Source organism: Entelurus aequoreus, linkage group LG09 (genome assembly GCF_033978785.1).
Source record: "Entelurus aequoreus isolate RoL-2023_Sb linkage group LG09, RoL_Eaeq_v1.1, whole genome shotgun sequence".
NCBI classification, from domain to species: Eukaryota; Metazoa; Chordata; class Actinopteri; order Syngnathiformes; family Syngnathidae; genus Entelurus; species Entelurus aequoreus.
Genome location: NC_084739.1, coordinates 66,369,499 through 66,396,998, shown reverse-complemented (window position 1 = coordinate 66,396,998; position 27,500 = coordinate 66,369,499). Strand labels below are relative to the sequence as shown.

The 27,500-nt window shown below is 38.3% G+C and overlaps 1 protein-coding gene across 1 annotated transcript in view; it reads left to right on the top strand.

Moving 5' to 3' along the window:
* The window catches only part of add3b (adducin 3 (gamma) b), a 39,914-nt gene that overhangs the window by 6,029 nt on the left and 6,385 nt on the right, over positions 1 to 27,500 (top strand). The window contains 13 exon segments of the mRNA XM_062059201.1: positions 632 to 876; positions 5,417 to 5,473; positions 5,475 to 5,562; positions 11,733 to 11,884; positions 12,088 to 12,168; positions 16,398 to 16,547; positions 16,790 to 16,933; positions 17,147 to 17,245; positions 23,306 to 23,479; positions 24,893 to 25,153; positions 25,254 to 25,370; positions 25,437 to 25,526; positions 27,028 to 27,151. Of these exon segments, the coding sequence (XP_061915185.1) occupies positions 688 to 876; positions 5,417 to 5,473; positions 5,475 to 5,562; positions 11,733 to 11,884; positions 12,088 to 12,168; positions 16,398 to 16,547; positions 16,790 to 16,933; positions 17,147 to 17,245; positions 23,306 to 23,479; positions 24,893 to 25,153; positions 25,254 to 25,370; positions 25,437 to 25,526; positions 27,028 to 27,151 (1,726 nt within the window). The 5' untranslated portion in view covers positions 632 to 687.

Below are 27,500 nucleotides of genomic sequence, written 5' to 3'. Positions count from 1 at the left end.
TATGTCTCTGTGAGAAGGAGACACAAGAAAGAGTGAGAAATGCCTGCAGCTAAATGCAACTGCCTGAGAACGTATACTCCAATATCACCATATAGTCGTTTTCTATATCGCACAGAGACAAACCCGCGATATATCGAGTACATCGATAAATCGCCCAGCCCAATCGGTAATACTAACCGTCTGGAATTATCATTATACCATTTATTGTTACATCCCTCGTCAATTAACAAGTAAAAAGTCAAGGGCGGTCACGACATGTTCTCGCCACCGATTTTTTTAGGGCTTACGGCAAATGTCGAGGGCGGTCGCGGCTTTTGTCGTGGTTAAATTCAAGCCCTGCTCATTTAAATATTTTTGTTCTCTGGCCTGTCAACGGTTAAACTAAAAAACAAGCTGCAGTGAGAGCTCCAAAAGACTGTGTTAAAGAATAAAGTGATGTAGAGTGGGTGAGATAAACCGGGGAAGATAAGAGCCTTTCTTGATGTCTGTGTGCTGATGCTAAGCGTGTCCTTTCTGTCTAAATCCCTGTTATTACATGAGTCACCATCGCGCCTTCTCTGTTGCCTTGACAGCCCGGACGTGAAAACCATGTTTTTTTTCCCCCCTATTCCTTTTTTTTTACCATGATCAGATTCAAGGAGAAGCGTGGGAGGCGGTGAATAGACGGGAAAAAAAACCTGCAGTAAGATGAGCCTGGTGGAGGTGAGGCAGTTGGCGGGATCGTTGACCCTGTCCCTATCCAGCAACAACTCCAAGGAGCGCTGCTATGAGAGCGATCCGGATAGCCTCCGGAGCCGTGCCATGTCTCCGGACCTGAGGCAGGACTTTAACATGATGGAGCAGAAGAAGAGGGTCACCCACATCCTGCAGAGTCCGGTAACTAGTCCTTTTTTGTTGTTCTTATAGGTAGTGTACATTAGTACCTAATTCGGTACTTTTGTAGGTTCAGACCGAAGTCCGTTGATACTACCAGGCACCGTAAAATGTTACAATTTCCCGAAAAGGAAGGCGCTCTAAAGTACAGCAAGGCTCCACTGCGCTAGCTCAATGTTAATTTACATTGAATTTGCCATAAACATGCTACCGATTAGCATTAGCGATTTTACATGCAATTTCAATCAAAACTACAACTCAGATCAAACAACCGGTGTCTAATAAATACAATACTTACAGTTTAAACACTTTATAGGGCTGGCACATTCAATGTAATGGCAAAGACTACTTCTTGGCTGTGGCAACACACTGTAGCTTATACACTACTGCCATCTAACGTCTTGGAATTGCAACTGCAGGCAAGTCTACTGTATAATACAGTAAATTGGTACCATTGAGTACTGGCATCAAACCGGTAATTGATACCGTATCGAATGTGAAAGGTATCCACTTTTAAAAATGCGCTAGTGCAATGTCAATTGGATTTGCCATAAACATGCTACCGATTAGCATTAGCGATTTTACATGCAATTTCAATCAAAACTACAACTCAGATCAAACAACCGGTGTGGAATAAACACAATACTTACAGTTTAAACACTTTATAGGGCTCAACAAAAAAGACTGGCACATTCAACGTAATGGCAAAGACTACTTCCTGGCTGTGGCAACACACTGTAGCTTATGCACTACTGCCATCTAACGTCTTGGAATTGCAACTGCAGGCAAGTCTACTATATAATACAGTAAATTGGTACCATTGAGTACCGGCATCTAACCGGTAATTGATACCGTATCGAAAGTGAAAGGTATCCACTTTTAAAAATGCGCTAGCGCAATGATAATTGGATTTGTCATAAACATGCTACCGATTAGCATTAGCGATTTTACATGCAATTTCAATCAAAACTACAACTCAGATCAAACAACCGGTGTGGAATAAATACAATACTTACAGTTTAAACACTTTATAGGGCTCAACAAAAAAGACTGGCACATTCAACGTAATGGCAAAGACTACTTCCTGGCTGTGGCAACACACTGTAGCTTATACACTACTGCCATCTAACGTCTTGGAATTGCAACTGCAGGCAAGTCTACTGTATAATACAGTAAATTGGTACCATTGAGTACCGGCATCAAACCGGTAATTGATACCGTATCGAATGTGAAAGGTATCCACTTTTAAAAATGCGCTAGTGCAATGTCAATTGGATTTGCCATAAACATGCTACCGATTAGCATTAGTGATTTTACATGCAATTTCAATCAAAACTACAACTCAGATCAAACAACCGGTGTGGAATAAACACAATACTTACAGTTTAAACACTTTATAGGGCTCAACAAAAAAGACTGGCACATTCAACGTAATGGCAAAGACTACTTCCTGGCTGTGGCAACACACTGTAGCTTATGCACTACTGCCATCTAACGTCTTGGAATTGCAACTGCAGGCAAGTCTACTATATAATACAGTAAATTGGTACCATTGAGTACCGGCATCAAACCGGTAATTGATACCGTATCGAATGTGAAAGGTATCCACTTTTAAAAATGCGCTAGCGCAATGATAATTGGATTTGCCATAAACATGCTACCGATTAGCATTAGCGATTTTACATGCAATTTCAATCAAAACTACAACTCAGATCAAACAACCGGTGTGGAATAAACACAATACTTACAGTTTAAACACTTTATAGGGCTCAACAAAAAAGACTGGCACATTCAACGTAATGGCAAAGACTACTTCCTGGCTGTGGCAACACACTGTAGCTTATGCACTACTGCCATCTAACGTCTTGGAATTGCAACTGCAGGCAAGTCTACTGTATAATACAGTAAATTGGTACCATTGAGTACCGGCATCAAACCGGTAATTGATACCGTATCGAATGTGAAAGGTATCCACTTTTAAAAATGCGCTAGCGCAATGATAATTGGATTTGCCATAAACATGCTACCGATTAGCATTAGCGAATTTACGTGGCGATTTCAATCAAAACTACAACTAAGATGCACGTTACGATCAAACAACTGGTGTGTAATAAATACAATACTTAAAGTTTAAACACTTTATAGGGCTCAACAAAAAAGATGGCCAAGACTACTTCCTGGCTACGGCAACACACTGTAGCTTATACACTACTGCCATCTAACGTCTTGGAATTGCAACTGCATGCAAGTCTACTATATAATACAGTAAATTGGTACCATTGAGTACCGGCATCGAGTCTTGGGTACCATATCCAATGTGAAAGGTACCCATCCTTAATTATACAACACATTTTGTTAAGTCCAGTGGAGGCAGCGACTTGTTCAGGGTGTACCCTGCCTTTTGCCCAAGTGCAGCTGGGATAGGCCCCAGCCCAACCTTAACCCAAGAGGGACAAGCGGTAGAAAATAGATGGATGAATGGATGGGTTTAAGTCAAGTACACTCATTAATGAAGAACATTATGTACGTATACTGAATGTTCAAAGACAAATATATTTTCTCTTTGCTGAAAATATCTAGACTGAAGCATCTGCTTATTTTATATTTTTTAAACCTTTCAAAACGTATATATTTTGCATACAATGAACAGTTTGTGTTTGATATTGAGTCAATATATTGTTTTAAATGTATATTAGGTATTAGGGTTGTATGGTATACTAGTACTAGTATAGTATCGTGGTACTAATGAATCAAAAACGGTACTATACTCTGTTTGAAAAGCTGGACGTCACGTCGTGACATTGCTGGTTTTACGAGCAAAGGAGCATGTTCGGCAGCGCACACACACGGAGTACTTACAAGCAGACACAGTGTGTAGACAGAAAAAGGGAGAATGGATGCATTTTGGTGTAAAAAGTAAAGATAAAGGTGAAGTTATAACACTGAAACACCCTCAGGAAGAGGTGCTTTAAGACATGGCTAGCGAGTTAGCAGCTAACATCCATCCGCAGTCGGCAGTGTTTTATCTACTTCTAAATTAATAATCCTCGCCTCCATGGTGACAAATAAAGTAAGTTTCTTGCAAGTATCATTATCACTGCAGGAATAGCTAAACATGCTTCACTACACACCGTAGGAGGATAGTTTACCTGCATCACAATGTAAACAAATGCCATGGGTGGCTCTACACCTGAAATCCACTGTAATGATACCAAGTACAAGAGCGTATCTAGTCGATACTACTATGATTACATCAATATTTTTTATCGTCCCAAAATCTTTTTTCAAAATTCATATCATGTTTATAAACTCAGGAAATATGTCCCTGGACACATGAGGACTTTGAATATGGCCAATGTATGACCCTGTAACTACCTAGTATCGGATCAATACCTAAATGTGTGGTATCATCCAAAACTATTGTAAAGTATCAAAGAAGAGAAGAATAAGTGATTATTACATTTTAACAGAAGTGTAGCTAGAACATGTTTAAACAGAAAATAAGCACATATTAACAGTAAATGAACAAGTAGATTAATAATCAATTTTTTACAGTTTGTCCTTTATAATGTTGACAAAATAATAGGTGTATAAATGACACAATATGTTACTGCATATGTCAGCAGACTAATTAGGAGTCTTTGTTTGTTTACTTACTACTAAAAGACAAGTTGATTGGTATGTTCACTATTTTATTTAAGGACTAAATTGCAATAATAAACATATGTTTATTGTACCGTAAGATTTTTTGTTAAAATAAAGCCAACAATGCAATTTTTTGTGGTCTCCTTTAATTAGAAAAGTACCGAAATACATTTTGGTACCGGTACCACAATATTGGTGTCGAGACAACCCGTTACATATTTTCATTTTCTAACTAATTCCATATTTAACTATAAATTACACACATCTTTGTTTTACATTTACAGTACATTCATTACAAAACCAGGATACACAATGTAACAATTTAACAACATACTTTTTATTATTCATGGTGTGGAATTCAACCACATCACAGTGAGAGGCGTGCCTAATATTTTGGCTCCAAACAAGAAACCCAGATCATTAGGAACAGCTCTCGGCATGATGCAGTGCAATTCTACAACTTTAATAAGGAATATTTATAATGGAATAATGTTTATCTTCAAAGGGGTAGGGTTTCATATACAGCTCTTGCATTGGTTTTCATCTCAAGCTAAGACGGATCCGGTCTGGCGGTTTCAAAGGGAATTCAAGAAGGCGCTGCAGAGTGCGTTAAAAAAAAGTCGAGCCCACACTCATCTGCGATTGCGTAACAGCCCCCCAACAAGTGGAACTTATCTCATCGCCATGGTTACGGCGGTCGGATGAGGCAGAATGCCCTGGCTGACAAACATAGCGCCGCTTTGAGATCCACAGGCGCGCCTGGAAGGCGGAAAAAACGAAGAGTCAGATTTAAATACCAGCACTAATGCTCACATAAAGAGGCTTTGCTTGATTTGTGACTTGTAATAAGAAGATAAAAGGAGCTGTGGCCTCTGAAGTGACTTACGTTGTTTTACAGGTGTTTAAAGACGAACTGGAAGGCCTGATTCAGGACCAGCTGACAAAGGGCAACAACCCCCACGGGTCTCCTGGCTCTGAGACAGATAGCCGACCTGGTCATGGCCAGCACCGTGGGAGGGGCCGGGCCCTTGACGTCGCCCATCAGTGAGTTCCTTAGCGTGTTCGCGAGCTTAATAGCTCCATTCACCGCCTTATCTTATCACCCTGAAACAGCAGAAAAGTTGTGGAGGGCATTGTCAATATGTCCATTAGGCAGGGCTCATGACTGCTCGAGCCAGTGAATCACAATCCTAATTACATTAGCCTAACAGCGATTACATGCCATCATTTTTATTGACCTTTTCCGGCGGAAATTTGCACATCAGCACATTGTTAAGTATTCTGTCAATTGTGTGGAATTGATTGTTTGTTAATCGCGTCTTGAAGCAATTGAAGCAAAATGGACTGTAGTACTCGACTGCGACCAGCAGAGGCACCGGTGAAGCAACTAGATCGTAACTACACATCCCATGTAATAATATGTACATACAGTAATTGGTACAAAGGTTTAACTAACACGTGTACAAGGATATTTCACATGTCTTTACTGTGTATATAATTGAACAGTGTTTATGTTGTGTACAAAGTGTATTTATAATATGTTGTGCAAAGGAAATTTCATAATTTTAAGAAACTCATCTTGTATTTGACATTATTAATAGGGTTAGGCGCAATAAGTGTTCAACTTCAGCCTAAACCCTTTCGGTCTGCAACATTTTCAATTTATGAATCTCCAACAGTTTGTTTATGTAAAACTGTTTGTTTATTTTGTTGACCACTGACCGAAGACAAAAATAATAAGCTAATAAACTAATGATCATAATTAAAAATAAAAGTAATTTTTGATTTACTTTCCCTAAATATCTAAAAGTATTCATATTCTCTTCATGTCATATTATGCTCCTTCCAATGTTGTTGTTTTTAAAGTTAGAATTCAGCTAGCTTTTGTTGCCATGCTGTGCCAAATCTGCCGGAGCCTTCAGAATAAACAATGCGGGCGTCTGTGCAATTTATGAATGTACAACTGTTTGTTTATGTAAAACTGTTTGTTTATTTTGTTGACCACTGACCGAATAAATAATAAACTAAACTAAAGTAATAGATTACATACAGTGCATATGCAAAGTATTCACAGCGCTTGCCTTTTTTCCACATTTTATGTTACAGCCTTATTCCAGAACGGAATACATCCATTTGTGTCCTTAAAATTCTACACACAACATCCCAAAATGACAATATGATTTGTTTGATTTTGATTTGTATTAAGGATCCCCATTAGCTGGTTGCCACAACAACCCACTAGTCTTCCTGGGGTCCACAAAGTCCATACAATTACAAGTAAAAGCATATAATTATAACTACACAATACAGAAACAAATAAAAGCATTAACAAGCAAACAATTTACAGTCACAGAATATTAATGACCATATAAATATAACTACACAATACAAAACCAAACAAAAATCATTAACAAGCAAACTAATTTACAGACTCAGATAAAATATTACTTTCCTTTTAAAAACCTGTTTACTTTCAATGCAGGATATTCCAGAGCGATACAGATCTATAAATAACCAATATAAATAACGTTTTCATATAAATATGAAAAACATTTTCAGAGCTTTTTGCAAATTTAACAAACAAAAAAATCACACGTACAAAAGTATTCACAGCCTTTGCCATGAAGCTCAAAAGTGAGATCAGGTGATTTCTTAGTTTTGTTATTGCTAAATTTGGGGAATTGTGTGGAGAATTTTGAGGACAAAAATGTATGTATTCAATTTAGAAATAAGACTGTAACATAACAAAATGTGTAAAAAGTGAAGTGCTGGGACTAATTTCCGGACGCACTGTACAATGCTTCTAAAATGACATAAGCTGATGTGTAGCGAAGCCTAATTTAGTATTTTTTTCCCCACATAGTTGTCCTCTCACACTTGGCAGGCGCATTTAGCTGATCTCGATTCAATTGCTGTATTTTTCGGAACATAAGGCACACTGCCGATCAGCGGGTATATTCAGGTCTATTTTCATACAAAAGGCGCACTGGATTATAAAGCGCATTAAAGGAGTCATATCAGGATTTTTTTCTCAATCCAAAACACTATCTTGTGGTCTACATAACATGTGATGGTGGTTCTTTGGTCAAAATGTTCCATAGATGATGTTTTACACATCAAGATGCACCGTTTTGTGGGCGGGTCTTATTTACGTGGCTCACCTTCGACAGCGTCTTCTCCCCGTCCTCTTTGTTGTAGCGTGCAAGGACGGGAGTGGAAGAAGTGACAAAAGATGGCGCTAACTGTTTTAATGACATTCAGACTTTATTTCAATCAATAACAGAGCAGCATCTCCTCATCCGTGGCTCACTAGTGCAACAACAACGCCGGAAATGTGTCCCGTGAAAAAACGTCAAACCGGAACTCTCTAATAACTAAAGTTCCTTGGGTGAATAATGTAAACTCACTATACCGGTATGTTTTAGTGCTTTCATGGCGAGTTTACTGACAGATATAAGTAAGAACTTTTCACTACTTTATATTAGAAATGGCAACAGCGGAGGATGAATGTCCCATAACAAGAAGATAGAGAAAAATAAGAAGCTTATCGATTACGGTGTCGGCACGGACTATAAAGGCGGACTCGCACAAATTTTTAGGACTTATGCAGATCCCAAATACAGATCAGCAGGTACCAGAAGGTAAGAAAAGTTGCTTTTGCATAATATTGCGAAACAAAACACCAGATAATATGTGCTTGCCTTATTACACACACCATAATAATACTCCTATGTTGAAGCACAGTACAATGCATCAAGCGGTGCGGCTTCATAGCTTACCAAAGTCGTACCCCAAAGGGACCCCAAAAATTTACTGTGGGAACCCATTTTTATGACTTGATGGGGTCCCTGGGACCAACACTGAGATATAAGTAAGAACTTTACACTACTTTCTATTAGAAATGACAACAACGGAGGATGAATGTCCCATAACAAGAAGATAGAGAAAAATAAGAAGCTTATTGACTACGGCTACAATGGCGGACGCATGCACATTTTCAGGACAAATACACATCATCAGGTACCAGAAGGTACAAAAAGTTGGTTTTGCATAATATTGCAAAACATATCACCAGATAATGTCGGCTAATATGTTCCACGTTGTGGTCCTAATACACACACCATAATAATACTGTATGTTGAAGCCAAATTTTCAGGACTTATGCAGATCCCAAATACAGATCAGCAGGTACCAGAAGGTAAGAAAAGTTGCTTTTGCATAATATTGCGAAACAAAACGCCAGATAATATGTGCTTGCCTTATACACACACCATAATAATACTCCTATGTTGAAGCCCAGTACAATCCATCAAGCGGTGTGGCTTCATAGCTTACCAAAGTCGAACTAAAACATTTTGATAGATTTTTGAGCACCGTGTAATTTCAATGGAACATATACAATTTTGGTGTTTACTTGAGTCATATTGCAGTCTACACGTATCTCTTATGTGTGACTGCCATCTACTGGTCACACTTATCATTTCACCATGTACCCAATAAAAGAGCTTCGAGGTCGGTAAGCACAACCACAATTATTCCGTTCATTAGGTGCACCAGGTTATAAGGCGCACTGTCGTGTTTTGAGAAAATGAAAGGATTTTAAGTGCGCCTTATAGTCCGGAAAATACGGTAATCTATGCAATATTTTGACCAAAGAACCACCGTTGTATATAATTAGAGATGTCCGATAATATCGGCCGATAAATGCTTTAAAATGTGGTATCGGAAATTATCGGTATCGGTTTCAAAAAGTAAAATGTCTGACTTTTTAAAATGCTGCTGTGTACACGGACGTAGGGAGAAGTACAGAGCGCCAATAAACCTTAAAGGCACTGCCTTTGCGTACCGGCCCAATCAAATAATATCTACGGCTTTTCACACACACAAGTGAATGCAATGCATACTTGGTCAACAGCCATACAGGTCACACCGAGGGTGGCCGTATAAACAACTTTAACACTGTTACAAATATGTGCCACACTGTGAACCCACACCAAACAAAAATGACAAACACATTTCGGGAGAACATCCGCACCGTAACACAACATAAACACAACAGAACAAATACCCAGAACCCCTTGCAGCACTAACTCTTCCGGGGCGCTACAATATACACCCCCGCTACCCCCTAACCCCCGCCCCCACCTCAACCCCGCCCACCTCAACCTCCTCATGCTCTCCCAAATTCCAAGCTGCTGTTTTGAGGCATGTTAAAAAAAATAATGCACTTTGTGACTTCAATAATAAATATGGCAGTGCCATTTTGGCACTTTTTTCCATAACTTGAGTTGATTTATTTTGGGAAAACCTTGTTACATTGTTTAATGCATCCAGCGGGGCATCACAACAAAATTAGGCATAATAATGTGTTAATTCCACGACTGTATATATCGGTAATTAAGAGTTGGACAATATCGGAATATCGGATATCGGCAAAAAAGCCATTATCGGACATCTCTAGTTATTCATATTACATCTAAGGCACTGATGTCAAACTCAAGGCCCGGGCGCCAAATTTGGCCCGCCACATTATTATATGTGGCCCGCGGAAATAACATGCGTTAATAAAATGCTTAATATTTTCTTACTAAATAAATTTGTTCTTCCCCTTTTGACATTAAAAATCATGTACTGCATGCAATTGCATATCTTTTTGAAATTTAATATTATCAAAATCAAAATAGTATATTATCAAAAAAGCCATTATCGAACATCTCTACATATTATGTAGACCACAAGGAAGTGTTTTCAATTTAGAAACAAAAATGATAATATAACCAGTGTTTCCCATAAACTGCCAAGATACCTGTGGCGGTGGGGGCGTGGCTATGGGCGTGGTCACCATGACATCATCGAGTAATTTGCATAATTTACTACAATGATATGATTTTCTCTAAAAAGGCTCAAAAAATGTATACTTACTAATTAATAATAACAGTTTTGTTTAAAACGTCCATCCATCCATCCATTTTACAATATAATTACAACACTTTATGTACATATTTATATACAGATTTGAACAATAAGTTATTCACGGAAATATATTTATTAATTGTTGTTCTTACAAAATATATATCTTATAAAATATAAAAGCTAAAATGTCTCTTAAAGCTCTGCCCCTTTAATTAGTGCATACTAAATAATTTAACTTTAGCCTACTACTACAACCATATTATTTACCAGCAACATAAAGTGAAACAGAGGCAGAGGTGTCCTGCCACACAGTCAGTAACAAATAAACAGAAAACAGTAGTGGTCAAATACAAATAAGGCAACAAGAGAAGTATCCTACACTTCTCTTTTGTAAAGTAAATCTCAACAGCCTATATGGGCATCTACATCAACTATATGATTTGCCTGAGAAGCTGGACAGGACAAAACAAATAAAAAAATTTTTTATTTTTTATTTGTGGCGGACGTAATTCTTTCGTGGCGGGCCGCCACAAATAAATGAATGTGTGGGAAACACTGTATAACTTCTTTAATGCGCCTTATATAGGAAAAAAGATCGAAAATAGACTATCCATCGGCAGTGCACCTTATAATCCGGTGCGCCCTCTGGTCCGGAAAATACGGTATGTTGGTAAACCTCACTCCTTGGTTTGCAGTGGCTGGACCAGGAAGGCTAGAATAGCACAAGTTCTTTACGCTCAGTTCAGAATAACCAGAAGGACATTCCCCAATCCAAATCTACACAATAATTAGCTCATAATGATCCAAAGTGTTTCCCTTGTAGTGTTTCCTGAACCTGAACAGATTATTTCCTGTCTCAAAGTTAAAACTTTTTTTGGTCACGACTGTTCTTTCTTCTTATGTTTTTTTTCATTGCGTCAAACTCCCTGAAGGCCTTATTCTCATCAGTGGACCTCGAGTTTTACTGTCGCGGATCAACTTAAAAATGTCTGTCTTTAACTTAAATGCGTTAATGTTAGGAAAATGGCTGTGAAGTTAAACTGAGCTTGGCCTTTTAAAAAGCTAAAGTGCCCATAAGTGATGCCGTCTTGTACGGTTAAATGTCCTTACATGGCTTTGCCGTCCAAAATATCCTCGCTGGGAATTTTCAAAGAGCCCTTTCCGAGGTTCTCATGCTCCCCCTGGGAGGATTTAACTTTATCCGCGGCAAAAGCAAAAAGCCAGTAAACATCCTTGTTATGTCTGAAAATGTAGTTAAATGCAAACCGCCCTCAACGGATGATGTGTTGTCGCCCTTGCAGGCTTGGGAATGGTCTCGCCAATTAACGACTTGTACGCCGCGGAGTCGCCATCCTTCGCCAAAGGAGAGAAGCCGAGCCGCTGTAGGCTGGCCAGCCTCTACAGGCTCGTTGACCTTTTCAGCTGGGCTCGCTTCACAAGCTCCTACATCACCGTGAGTGTTGACATCCTGTGCACGTTCGTATGACTTCATACAGATCTCCACCCAGAAGACGAAAGGGGAGGTATGGCTTTAATTTGTGCTAGAAAGTCAGCCCTTCATCACAACAATGGTATCATAATAACATGATTGTGGGGTGATTTACTCATCGTTCAAGGTTATTATTTACAATTAAAGATGTGTTCCTTTGGTCTTAGGTGCGTGTCAACAAAGAGCAGGACCATGTTCTTATCAGCCCGAGAGGTCTTTCTTTTGCCGAGGTGACCGGAGCAACTTTGGTAAGTGCTCCATGTACAAAAGTAAATGGTAAATAAAACCAGAATACAATGATTTGTAAATCCTTTTCAACTTATATTCACTTAAATAGACTGCAAAGTCAAGATATTTACTGTTGGAACTGAGAAACATTTTTTTTTTTTTTGTGCAAATAATCATTAACTTAGAATTTAATGGCAGCAACATATTGCAAAAAAGTTGGCACAGGGGCATTTTTACCAGTGTGTTACATAGCCTTTCCTTTTAACAACACTCAGTAAACGTTTGGGAACTGAGGAGACCATTTTTTGAAGCTTTTGAAGTGGAATTATTTGATGCAGTACTGCCTGAGGGATCGAAGGTCACGGGCATTGCCACTTACGTGCAGTGATTTCTCCAGATTCTCTGAACCTTTTGATGATATTACGGACCGTACACTGCAAAAAGTCAGTGTTCAAAAAGAAGAAGAAAAAATACAAAAATGAGGGGTATTTTATTTGAACTAAGCAAAATTATCTGCCAATAGAACAAGAAAATTCGGCTTGTCAAGACTTTCCAAAACAAGTGAAATTAGCTAACCTCAATGAACCCAAAGATGAAGTGAAGTGAAGTGAATTACATTTATATAGCGCTTTTTCTCAAGTGACTCAAAGCGCTTTACATAGTGAAACCCAATATCTAAGTTACATTCAAACCAGTGTGGGTGGCACTGGGAGCAGGTGGGTAAAGTGTCTTGCCCAAGGACACAACGGCAGTGACTAGGATGGCGGAAGCGGGGATCGAACCTGCAACCCTCAAGTTGCTGGCACGGCCGCTCTACCAACCGAGCTATACCTTAAAATAAGTATATTATCACTAATAACAAGTGCAATTTTCTTGGTAGAAAAAAAAAAAGACAGACCTTTTTGCTCAATATGTTGAAAAATATTCTTAAATTAAGTAAATGCTAGAGCCATTATCTTGACATAATGATATGCGCTCGGCATCATGATATTTTTTTTCATGCTTGAAGTAAGAAATTATTACTTTAAAAAAGTAGTTTTATTCTTGTGAGTGTTGATGACACAGCTTTGCATCAGTTGATATTCTAGTTTCAAGCATGTTTTACTCAATATAGGCCATCAAATCTCAGCAACAAGCTGTAATATCTTACGGAGATCATTTAGGACCAAAACCCTTAAAACAAGTAAAACACTCTAACATAAAATCTGCTTAGTGGGAAGAATGATCTTATCAGACAGAAAATAAGCAAATATCACCCTTATTTGAGATATTTCATCTTACTTAGATTTCAGTTTTTGCAGTGTAGATGGTGAAATCCCTAAATTCCTTGCAATAGCTCGTTGAGAAATGTTGTTCTTAAACTGTTGGACAATTTGCTCACGCATTTGTTGACAAAGTGGTGACCCTCACCTCATCCTTGTTTGTGAATGACTGAGCATTTCATGGAAGCTGCTTTTATACCCAATCATGGCACCCACCTGTTCCCAATTAGCCTGTTCACCCGTGGGATGTTCCAAATACAGTAAGTGTTTGATGAGCATTCCTCAACTTTCTCAGTCTTTTTGCCACTTGTGCCAGCTTTTTTGAAACATGTTGCAGGCATCAAATTCCAAATGAGCTAACATTTGCAAAAAATAACAAAGTTTTCCAGTTTGAACGTTAAGTATCTTGTCTTTGCAGTCTATTCAATTGAATATAAGTTGAAAAGGATTTGCAAATCAGTGTATTCTGTTTTTATTTACCATTTACACAACGTGACACCTTCACTGGTTTTGGGTTTTTTAGTTTTTGTTAATACTTACAAAGTCAAGGAATAAATCCCTGGACACTGGTGGACTTTGAGGGTAAAACCCAATGATTTGAATGAGTGTTAGATGGTAATTTTTCCTTTTGTTTGGTTGTTGTGCACTATTGATGTTATATTGCTTAAACAATGTATGTAATAAAAGAGATATTTCAGATATTGTATCGATGTTGCTACACTGCCTTCCCGTGTTTTCCCGCTGATCCTAATTGTGATTAAATGGCCAATACTTCCAGTGCAACTACAAAGTATTGGATCGACACCCAAATTTGGAGTATGACTCATTCCTCGTTGCAAAAAGTAAGGTGTTTTTTGTACATATAGTCAATAGCACTCATCAAACCTACCGGTAAGTCATAAAATGTACAGTTAGCACATGTGATGTACCGGACGATCCCACTTATGGATGATCGGAATTGGCAGCATAAAACCCCTTAATCACATCAAAGAAAATGAGCATTTTAAGATGCTCTAAAAACTGCAAATTAAAAAGGAATTTTTTACAGCAGCACACTGTAATGCACAAGCACTTAAAAAGGCATCAAGGGCGATTGTCCAGGATGGCGAAGAAAGTGAAACGGCTCTTTAAGTAATTTACTTTTGCATCCCTGTCTAAACATGCATTTAAAGTTCCAAGATACAAGAACATTATTAGTGTCCTTTTGGTGAGTTAATTTGTAAAAATCTGTTGTACCACTTCCTTAACAAACTGTAGTTATTAAGTCTATAGATAAATCATTTGGTGCAGCTCTAATCTGATAGAAGATGAGGTCAGACGGTCGCTTTTAAGTTTCAAGTTTTTTTTCTCCTCCTTCATGGACATGAGCCTGCTTAGTGAATATGCCCAACACTTCACAGAAGACTTTGTTTAAAAAAATAAATAAAAAGGAGATAAAAGAAGCAGGCTTTTCTACAGACGGAGCTGTGTGCTTGATGATGTTATTTTTCCGCAGCAAATAGGCTAACTGAGCATGATGCTGCTGTTAAAATGTCTGTAATGTTAGCACTGGAGCTCACATATTATGCTATTGTTTGTGTCTGCCTGCCCCTACTCCTTAATTTTACGTTGTTGTATGTGATTCATGGCATCTATTATGTTGGATACGTGCACAGTTACAGCGTTAAAGGAGATTACGTGTACAATAGCGCTTCTTGGAGACACACAGTCAGGCATGAACAAGCTCATTAGCATTAAAGCTACAGACACACAAACTGGCATGTTCTGGGTTTTCTAACATTCTAGCATCGGGGCTAGACATTAACAAACACACTTCCAATGCACTATTGTAGCACGCTCTGAGAGTTATCTAAAATAGCTTAGAACAGGGGTGTCCAAACATTTTGACAATTAATTGGATATTAAGAGTATGTGAAAGTTTGACTCCTACCTTGTGTACTTCAGTGACGACCTCATTAAAGTTTTGTTATCAATCAGAAATATCAACTATCTAAAATGTGCCAATTGCCAAACAAGAATAAGTGTGGAGAGAGTTTTGCCTTTTTCCAACCATGCATTGTAATGGACTTAAATGGGTGTAATTTGAAAAAAATGTTGGCGCTTGGACGTTTTTTATAATATCTGCAAAGTTCAGTGAGCAGGTTGTGTTGTGTGAGTTTTTGTGTTAGTTGCATTTTGGACTAGGTAAAGTTGTTTGGATTGGGTCATGTAAGTGAATGCTGTGCTGTTTCATGGTCATTGACCTGATTTACACACGTTGTCCACAAGATGTCGGAACATTTGCAGCAATCAAATTTTCAGATATTCAAAATTAATTTGGAAACACCCCAATTCAAATAAGGTATTGTCAGAATAATTGTATATAAGTTATCACACAACTTGTTTGCTTGCAGTTCAGGTTGCCCTGCGGCCTGTGGTAACTATCCACTGGTGCTTACAAAGCTGTCTTTGATATTATCAAGCAAAAGGCGGACATCTTGTAAATCTCCACTGTGTGCGATGGAATGCGCCGTAGAGGTGTCGGTTTCTCGGATCTGGACAGCCACGGGAAGGGCCTTATCAGGACCTGAAATCTACGAGCAGAGAAGGGGCAAACCTGACACCGCTCCAAGCACCTTTTTGTTTTAACCGTTTATGACCCAGTGCAGCTTCTGCATAATGAGGACCCCTCCCGTTAGAAGCAGCTGCAGCCATGTAATCAGGGAATGCCCAAATAAATGGGGAGGCGTGGAACTTTTTCCTCGGAGCGTGGGGTGACACTGCAAGGGTGCAGGTCCATGCACTCTCCTCTAGAGCTAAATTGAATCCTGTCTCTGTTTGATTCCTTGCTTCTTGTCCTGTTTAATAGACAGTTCGGTGTTTGAACCTGACAGGTAACCAGAGTAAGAGAAAGTACAATGCAGTGCCGTTGTACAATAATAAACATAGCCTATTAATATTCAGGACACAGGTTTAGTATTGAGCACTAATGTTTGGCTTTCTTTCAGGTTAAAGTGAACATGATAGGCGATGTTGTGGACCAAGGCTCGACCGATCTGGGTATCGATCACTTCGGATTCGCTCCCCACGCCGCCATCTACGCCATGCGGCCCGACTTGAGATGTATCGTCCACGTCCACACCCCCGCCACAGCTGCCGTGAGTCGCTCCAGGCCGGCAGTCATGAAAGCCGCTCTTAAAGGCTCGCTCCGGCCCCCCCCCCAGAGGAGCCCCTGTGATGCTCTTTTTAATGCCGCATTTGCCATAAACTTTAAAGCGAGGCTGTAAAATTCACAGCGTGTGACGAACATGGCTGGAAAGGCTTTTATTTGACAGCGACAAACGTGTCTCTGTTTAGGCCCGTGACACAGTTTCAAGCGCCTTCCTGTTTATGTTAACAGGTGTCTTCGATGAAGTGTGGAATACTGCCCATTTCCCAGGAGGCCTTGCTTCTTGGAGACGTGAGCTGCTTCGGTTACCATGGCAGCCTGGATAATAGAGAGGAGAAGGTGGAGTTTCAGAAAGCTCTGGGCCCGACTGCCAAGGTACTGTCAAAGTCAAGAGAGACTCCATTAGTAAAAGGGTCTTTTACGCAGCTTTCCACAGCTGTAACAGATACACAAGCGCAAGAGCTGTCTGCTTTATCTGAGCGTCTCAAGAAACATCTCTGTAAACCACAAACACTTAACAGAATTCTAGTTCCACTGACAGTTCAAGCTTGTCTAAATGCAAGGTCTCCTGTGTGCTGTGTTTTCCAGGTCATGATCTTGAGAAACCACGGGCTGCTGGCCCTCGGAGAAACCGTGGAGGAAGCCTTCCACTACATGTACCACTCCCAGCAAGCGTGTGAAATCCAGGTACATTTTCTATCATTGGTGGCCTCCACTGTAAAAGAACCTTTGCCCAACTAGACTTTCTGCAATTCCACGCTACTATAGGTCAGTGTTTTTCAACCTTTTTTGAGCGAAGGCACATTTTTTGCCTTGACAAAATGCGGAGGCACACCACCAGCAGAAATCATTAAAAAACGAAACTCAGTTGACAGTAAAAAGTCGTCATGCATCAGTATAGCTCTTGTCTCAAAGTAGGTCACCACCTGTCACATCACGCCGTGACTTATTTTGAGTTTTTTGCTGTTTTCCTCTGTGTAGTGTTTTAGTTCTTGTCTTGCGCTCCTATTTTGGTGGCTTTTTCTCTTTTTTTGGTATTTTCCTGTAGCAGTTTCATGTCTTCCTTTGAGCGATATTTCCCGCATCTACTTTGTTTTAGCAATCAAGAATATTTCAGTTGTTTTTATCCTTTTTTGTGGAGACATTGTTGATTGTCATGTCATGTTCGGATGTACATTGTGGACGCAGTCTTTGCTGCACAGTAAGTCTTTGCTGTCGTCCAGCATTCCGTTTTTGTTTACTTTGTAGCCAGTTCAGTTTTAGTTTCGTTCTGCATAACCTTCCCTAAGCTTTAATACCTCTAAAGGCTTAGTGGCCACATGCGTGGACAGCACCTTTTAGCTCTTATTTCCAAAATTGTGTACACTACTGAATTGGGGTCTTATGTGCTTATGTGGACACTTATACTGCCATCTGGTGGTGTCAGAAGAGTATAACATACAATGGAATTTGGGGGGGAAAAGTGTAAAAATAAGAATTAGCATGTCACTAAACATGAAGCACACGTATGTTACTTATGGACTAAGTACATCATATCAAAAGATGATTCTTAGTTTTTATTCTAATTAGGGTCCAATAAGCCCAAATAGCAAAGAGAAATTAAAAAAAGCATGTAAACAAACAGCTTGGGCCTTTAGAGGTGTTAAAGCATAATCAAGCATGCATCAATATAGCTCTTGTCTCAAAGTAGGTCACGACCTGTCACATCACGCCGTGACTTATTTTGAGTTTTTTTGCTGTTTTCCTGTGTGTAGTGTTTTAGTTCTTGTCTTGCGCTCCTATTTTTGGTGGCTTTTTCTCTTTTTTTTGGTATTTTCCTGTAACAGTTTCATGTCTTCCTTTGAGCGATATTTCCCGCATCTACTTTGTTTTAGCAATCAAGAATATTTCAGTTGTTTTTATCCTTTTTTGTGGAGACATTGTTGGTTGTCATGTCATGTTCGGATGTACATTGTGGACGCGGTCTTTGCGGCACAGTAAGTCTTTGCTGTCGTCCATCATTCTGTTTATGTTTACTTTGTAGCCAGTTCAGTTTTAGTTTCGTTCTGCATAACCTTCCCTAAGCTTTAGTGCATTTTCTTAGGGACACTCACCTTTTTGTTTATTTTTGGTTTAGGTATTAGACACCTTTTTACCTGCACCCTGCCTCCTGCTGTTTCCCACATCTACAAAGCAATTAGCTACCTGCTGCCACCTACTGATATGGAAGAGTATTACACGGTTACTCTGCCGAGCTCTAGACAGCACCGACACTCAACAACAACACATCATTTGCAGACTATAATTACTGGTTTGCAAAAAATATTTTTAACCCAAATAGGTGAAATGACATAATCTCCCAAGGCCCACCAGACTGTATCTCACAGTACACTAGTGTGCCGCGGCACAGTGGTTGAAAAACACTGCTATAGGTGACCTGCTGTTTATCAACCTGAATCTGTGCATTTTTAGGCTTATTTTGAAAGGTTTATAGGCAATTATAAAAGTGATTTTGAAAAAATATTTCAAATGGGAGGGAGTTGATTTTTACACTCGTAAGAAAAATATATTTTTTAAAGATTTAAACCGTTTATCATCACCAAGAGGTTACTGCTACCTCACTTCACTTGACACTTAGGATATTTATAGAAGAAAAGATTGGAGGCACATCACGTCTTTACATCTGAGGGGTCCACAAATTAAGTATTAATACGTGAAAGACACATTTGGACTTATTCGTGTATTTGATTGACATAACAAGTGCCGTGCTGCTGTGATTGTGCCGCTAATGAGAAAAAAGGATAAGTTTGTTTGCAGTTGATTTCCTGCTACATATTTTAGTCTCATCTACAATTCATGACTGCAGCTGTTTTTATGCTGTGAAGTTCATATTTAATATCCCTGTTCAGCGATGTTTACTAGCAATATCAAGATTCAGTATATGCATACGAGACATTTATTCATCTACTTTATTTGTACTTTTAAGGATATTTTCTTGATGCTAACAAATATCACCAAATACGCTATAATGTGGTCATGTGTGTCGCATAAAGCACTTGGCTTTCCTGCACAACAACAACTAAGCTTTTAGTTTCAAACAAAAATATGGTGGATTGGACTAACAATCACAATATTTATTGCTGGGACTTAACATGGCGTTAGTTAATTTGCACAAGCAGGTCTTTGTAGTTCTATTTAAACATAGGAACCACAAAAGAACATTAACTAATGTGATCTATTGTCATTTCTTTACGTTTAGTTCTGCTCTCAAACACTACTAATATTACTCTATTGCATCACAGAAAGTTTCTCAAACAAATCAAATGTTCGAACAAACATTTTACAAAGTGTTCTGTGCAGACACAAGCATGGTCCGATTGTATTCCACAAGATGATGAAAGTGATATTTTGCTCACCTCCCTGACTTGACTAAGATACTAAATACTTTCCGGATGCTCTGTATAATTTTAAGCCTGAAAATACAGAGGATGAAGCTGTGGCGTTAAACCAAACATGCGGCAGTATTGCCAAGTGCTAAACAAGACATACAAACTACGAACAATCAATCACTTACTGTACAATGTCTGCTCTCACTGGGATGGGTTGTTTATATCCTTCAGCACAAGATGTGTGTTCCCTGTTTAATATTAATTAATTACAATTCTGAGGTATAAAAAAAAAAAGTGGTGTCTTTTTGTTGGCCTCAACCTTCTACTATACAGGTGAGAGACATGATTTATAAAATAGCTTTAACTTTTACCAACTCGGAGGTGGTGCAGCAGCTGCATACGTTAGTTACTTCTTTATGATCAAGGTGCCGCTAAAAGTAGTTCCTCGACGTTAGCTCTTATACTAACAATGCCGCTAACACTTGGTTAATATGCAGATCGAGACATGTAAATGGGGCATTGCTGGCAGTTTTTTGATTTTTTTTTTTAGATAACTCTTGTTTGCCATTCTAAATTTTAGAATGCATAAAAAAGAGAAAAACATGAATTCTTGTCTCTCAAAGGGATTGTGAATAATAAGGAAAAAAAAAAAAAAAGTGCAGTTCCCCTTTTAACCACTACACACAAAAGAGTAAAACTGTGTGAAAACGTTGATCCTACTGTGTTGCCTGTGCTAATAGTTTTCTGACAAATACACCACATGGCGGTTCACGCTGGCGCTATCATTAAATCCCGTAATTGGACTCCTCAATGAGCTCGACAAAACAACCACTAGGACTTATGGGCGTTTAGCGGAACACGCCTTTAGGGGACTGACATGTGTGCGAAAATGTAAGCAAGATTGTCGGAAAAACATGGTTGCATTTATCTGTACATTCACTCAGTGTCCATTTGTCTAATGATAAGACTTTATGGCATATTCATTCACCAGGTGTGAATGAATGATGGGTTCCCACTTCTCTATGAACGCTTTGAGTATCTAATAATAGAAAAGTGCGATATAAAATCTAATCCATTATTATTATATGTGTATTATATGTATGCCAGGGGTTCCCCTAAATTGCCAAAATACCTGTGGTGGTGGGGGCGTGGTCAACATGCATATTTTCTTTAAAATGGTGAATATACATTTAAAACAAATCTGTTATTATTAAGTATAGTATTAACATACATATTTGTGTTACATAATATTGTTTTGTTCCATTTTTAAATGGTTGCTGCTTATTGTACGATGTACGTTGAGATTTTTTCTCCAATCCTTTTCGTCACTCTTTCTTTAATAACGACTGGCAACAAATCTAGCATTTACTTTTGGTGTTATTGGAGACTGTACTCGTGTTTAGAGACCCTTTACGTCTCGCTCCATGTCGAAAAGTGACTCGAGCTGCAGAGAGTTTGAAGTCTTCACGCTGCCTTTCTCTCATTAAAAGTCATCTTGATTTGTGAAGTATAGCTTAGGTCATCACAATTATCCTTCGGTTTCGAGAGCACGGTTCCGGCAATCAAAGGTATTTTCTGGCAAAATTTACACCATTATTAGCCAATAGTGCGCAAATAATAAGCTATACATCATACTGTAACTACCGTATTTTTCGGACTATAAGTCACAGTTTTTTTCATAGTTTGGCCGGGGGTGCGACTTATACTCATGAGCGACTTATGTGTGAAATTATTAACACATTACCGTAAAATATCAATTAATATTATTTATCTCATTCACGTAAGAGACTAGACGTATAAGATTTCATGGGATTTAGCGATTAGGAGTGACAGATTGTTTGGTAAACGTATAGCATGTTCTATATGTTATAGTTATTTGAATGACTCTTCAGTGTTTCCCATAAACTGCCAAGATACCTGTGGCGGTGGGGGCGTGGCTATGGGCGTGGTCACAATGACATCATGGAGTAATTTGCATAATTTACTTCAATGATTTGATTTTCTCTAAAAAGGCTAACAAAATGTATACTTACTAATTAATAATAACAGTTTTGTTTTAAACGTCCATCCATCCATCCATCCATCCATTTTACAATATAATTACAACACTTTATGTACATATTAATATACAGATTCGAACAATAAGTTATTCACTGAAATATATTTATTAATTGTGGTTCTTACAAAAAATATATCTTATAAAATATAAAAGCTAAAATGTCTCTTAAAGCTCTGCCCCTTTAATTAGTGCATACTAAATAATTTAACTTTAGCCTACTACTACAACCTTATTATTTACCAGAAACATAAAGTGAAACAGAGGCAGAGGTGTCCTGCCACAGTCAGTAACAAATAAACAGAAAACAGTAGTGGTGGTAGATAGACACAGAGCTTCATCAAACATCTGATCCACTGAACAAAGAGCTCCAAAAATCTTGAACTTTAGACTGCCATCAGTTTTACTCCGTACACTTAACCATGTGTTTCCTACTGCCTGCAGACTTTGCAACCTTTGTTATATACACATGTTGTGTTTCTAATATAAATACATTTAATAAAGTCAAATACAAATAAGGCAACAAGAGAAGTATCCTACACTTCTCTTTTGTAAAGTAAATCTGAACAGCCGATATGGGCATCTACATCAACTATATGATTTGCCTGAGAAGCTGGAGAGGACAAAAAAAAAAAAAATTATTATTTTTTTAAAAAAAATATTTTTATTTTTATTTTTTATTTGTGGCGGACGTAATTCTTTCGTGGCGGGCCGCCACAAATAAATGAATGTGTGGGAAACCCTGCTCTTACCATAATATGTTACGTTAACATACCAGGCACGTTCTCAGTTGGTTATTTATGCCTCATATAACGTACACTTATTCAGCCTGTTGTTCACTATTCTTTATTTATTTTAAATTGCCTTTCAAATGTCTATTCTTGGTGTTGGCTTTTATCAAATAAATGTCCCCAAAAAATGCGACTTATACTCCAGTGCGACTTATATATGTTTTTTTCCTTCTTTATTATGCATTTTCGGCCGGTGCGACTTATACTCCGAAAAGTACGGTACCTGCTGGTGTTAATATGCGTGTTATGATGGTCATTTTTCCCATGGTCTGTGAACACACCGTGTCGGCAGAGAATGAAGAAGTGTTGTGTGTCTAGGAGTGAAGCATGGAGGCAGTCTTTGAATTGGAAATTGGGCCCGTTGTTAGCATAAAATTGGCAATAAAAGCTAAAAAAAACAAACAGCGTCAGACTTTGTTTGTTTTCTTCTGGACGCTACAATACATTAAATTACTTTTATTTTTTTAAGTGAGGCAGCTAATATGAAGCTGCCACAATCTGCATCCTGTTGAGATGTGTGGTTGTTGTTTAGGTGCGGGCTTTGGCGTGCTCCGGCGGCGCGGACAACCTGGTGCTCCTGGACAGAGAGAGGTTCAAACCGCTGACACAGGGAGTGGCTGCTGCCGGAGTGCTCATGAGCAACGACTTCAAGTGGAAAGTGGGAGAGGCCGAGTTTGAGTCCCTGATGAGGATGCTGGACAACCTGGTGAGTGAAGCCTTGCCTCTATGAGCGAGGATCACTTTTCTGTTCATGAGGGAACTGTATTGAGTCGTAAAAAATATTAAACACAAAGTGGTATGGCTGAATAAGGTGGTAATATTCAAGAAAAAAGTCATAATACCTACTCAACCTACTCAGTGGCCACTGAGTAGTGTCCGCCCTGAGATCGGTAGGTTGTGAGATCGGTAGGTTGTGAGTTCAAACCCCGGCCGAGTCATACCAAAAACTATTAAAAAAATGGGACCCATTACCTTCCTGTTTGGCACTCAGCATCAAGGGTTGGAATTGGGGGCTAAATCACCAAAAATGATTCCCGGGCGCAGCCACCGCTGCTGCCCACTGCTCCCCTCACCTCCCAGGGGGTGAACAAGGGGATGGGTCAAATGCAGAGGACACATTTCACCACACGTAGTGTGTGTGTGACAATCATTGGTACTTTAACTTTAATAGTACAGGAATCAAGTTGGAATACTATGGAGGGGGAAAAAAAGAGTAAAAATCACAGTTTTATGAGACAAAAGTTAATTAGTCATTTTAAAGAAAGAATGTTAAAGAAGATTAATCAATAAAAATCACAATTGCAAGAGAAAATTATTGTAATTTTATAAAATGGAAAATCAAATCACTTTTTTAAAAAGAAGTGTTTCAAGTTGTAATTTTTCAAAAGATCAAAATGTTTTTGTTTTTTTTTAATGACAAGCGAATGAGATAAAAGTAAAAATTGTGGGACATTTTAAGAAGTTTGATTTTGAAAATAAAATGTTATTTCGGAGAAATAATGGTCACTAACATTGACAATTTTATACGAATGAACTTATAAAAGTTTAACTTCTATTAGAATAGTTGTTTTTTAATAGAAACCAAGATGTAATTGCACAAGGAAAAGTGTTTACATTTATACTTAATTTTCCTATTTCAATTTTTGGTGTCATTTTTGCTTGGAAAGTTTTGACTTTATTAATTTTAAGTGAGGTTCTACTAATCCTTTGCAAACAGTAAATATCTATATACTATTCCAAAGACATACAGTAAATATCCATATACTATTCAAAAGACATACAGTAAATATCTATATACTATTCCAAAGACATACAGTAAATATCTATATACTATTCAAAAGACATACTTTGACCAAGATAAATGTTGAAATATATAACAAATTATAAAAGGTATGCACATTTTGAATGTTTGTAATCCCCAGTTTTAGCTATTAAACAAGAAGTTGAGAAAACGATCCAGATGGTGTGAATTTAAATATTTAGACACTTGAAGACCGTGTAACTTGGGTGGCCAGCATCCTCTTTACCTTCCCATGGTGCATAGTTTATTTGTCAAATCTTTCAGAGGAAGGGGAATACCGCTCCAAAACCAAACACTGAAGTCTTCATGTCTCTGCAGGGCTACAGAACAGGCCACTCTTACAGGAACCCCATAGTCCGTGAAAAGCCCAGGTCGAAGAACGACGTGGAGATCCCCGCCACCGTGTCTGCGGTGACAGCGGAGGACGACGAGTCGGGCCTGCGCAGCCCCTTCAAGTTCATGGTGCAGAAGCAGCAGCGGGAGCGCACCCGGTGGCTCACCTCGCCCAACAGCTACTTGAGGGTGAACATGCCGGAGCATTCTCCCAGCGGGGACGTCAGCCCCAGAACCAAAACAATGGTGCGGCCTGCTCACAAATGTCTTCAGTTATTTAGATTAGCCTGCCATCTTGTGGCCTGCTCGAGAAGTGCTTCTTCAAAATGATTTTTCTGCCTCTCAGTGGATGAGGTCTTCAGAGCCAGGCAAGAGCGTGGGCACGCCGATAAAGATTGAAGACCTGAACCAATTCGTCCCACTCAACACTGACCCCACAGAGGTTTTACACAAGAGGAACCGAGTAAGTTCAGATCCGAGTCAAAAATGTGCGATTGAAACCACATCCGAACACTGTTTTGTATTTCAGATAAAAGAGCAGCACAGAGGAGACCAGATGACCGCAGGTCCAAAGTCCCAGTTACTAGCAGGCATTGTTGTGGACACCATACCAGGACCCGTGAGTGAATATAAAGATATGAAAGTCCAGTTCTGTTAGGTTGATGTTTTTTTTTATTTTTTATTAATCCAACAAAACAATACACAACAATATCATAATAATGCAATTCCAATTCCAAAACCAAACCCGACCCAGCAACATTCAGAATAGCAATCGACAGAGCAGTTGAGAGGAGACACAAACATGACACAGAACAATCTAAAAGTAGTGAGACAAAAATGAATATTATCAACAACAGTATCGATATTAGTAACAATTTCAACATAGCAGTGATTAAAAGTCCCTCATTGACATTATCATTACAGACATTTAAAAAAATAAAAATAATGAACAATAGTGTCACAGTGGCTTACACTTGCATCGCATCTCATACGCTTGACAACACATTGTGTCCAATATTTTCCACAAAGATAAAATAAGTCATATTTTTGGTTCATTTAATAGTTAAAATAAATTTATATAATGGATCCCATATTCCAATATATGACTCATTATTATCTAAACTAAATGCAGTTTTTTCTACTGATATCATCTCCATAGCTTGTGTGTACCAGTCAGTATGAGTTGGACTATCAACAGCTATCCATTTTTTTAATGTTACCCTTTTTGTTGTGATGCATATTGAAAGAAATGCATTTTTACTCTTTGATGACACGTCACTAAATTGATGGAGATCCCCAAGAATACAAGTTTGCAGTGTCATTGGGATGTTTATATTAAGGATTGTGATTGCTTCTTTTGTTGTTTTCAACCATAACTCTTTTTATTCTCTGACATTCCCACAATAAATGTCGGCTGCCCGACACTTCATACATAACTTGCTATCTACTACACCAATTTTAAACAGCTGAGAAGATGTCAAATACAATCTATTCAAGATCTTAAATTGAGTCAGCTTATCTTTAATGCTTCTAAAGGGCTTATTGGCATTTTTCCAAATATCATTCCATGATATGTCTCTTTCATCTAAAATGTTTAAGTCCATCATCCATTTCCGAACACATGCATTATTTGCATTTCTAGTGTGGTGTTCATTTATTATTCCATAAAATAGTTTAATTAATTTCTTAGTTGTATCTTGATTAAAAAGTGCATCTTCTAGTTCATGGCTATTTAAAGACATACTTTCAGAGGATATGCATTTATTTACAGCATGTTTTAAAGAGATAAAATTTAAAAAATGATTTCTGGGTACATTATATTGATCCACTAAATCATTGAACGGTTTAAAAGAGTTTTTATTAATAATATGATGAGGTTTAGTAATACCTCTGTCTTTCCAAGTTGTCCATTTAACCACATTTTTATTAATGATGATATTAGGATTGTACCAAAGCGGTTGATTTACAGATGTAATTGGGTTGATTCCAAGTATTTTCTGACACAGTTTTAGAATGTTAAAGGTGGCTTCTATTGGGCTCTGCCTCAATTCATTAGGTATTTTTTGAATATAATATATAATAATAGGTTGATGCTGATTGATGCTCTCATCCATGCCTAGGCTTTCATCATTGAGGATGAGGAGCACACTCGCTCCCTTCCCCCGAACCCTTTCAACCATCTGACAGAGGAGGTGCTGAAGGAGTACAAGAACATGGTGGAACGCAAGCAGCAAGGCCAAGACGGTCATTTTCCCCCCTGTTTCCACTTTCTTTACACTTAAAGGGGAACTGCAACTTTTTGGGGAATATTGCCTATCGTTTACAGTTATTAAGAAAGACATGACGACTGATGGATTTTTGGATGGAGCCTCTCAGTTCTGCCTATAGAGCCCTAAAAAACATCCAAACACCTCCATTGAGGTTTTACATACATGATGTAAGTATATATGTCATGTAGTAACATCTATAATAACATTTAATATTCACCTATTTTGATCATTTTAAGCATACGCGGCGCATTAATTTAATAAATTTTTTCTTATATATATATATATATATATATATATATATATATATATATATATATATGTAT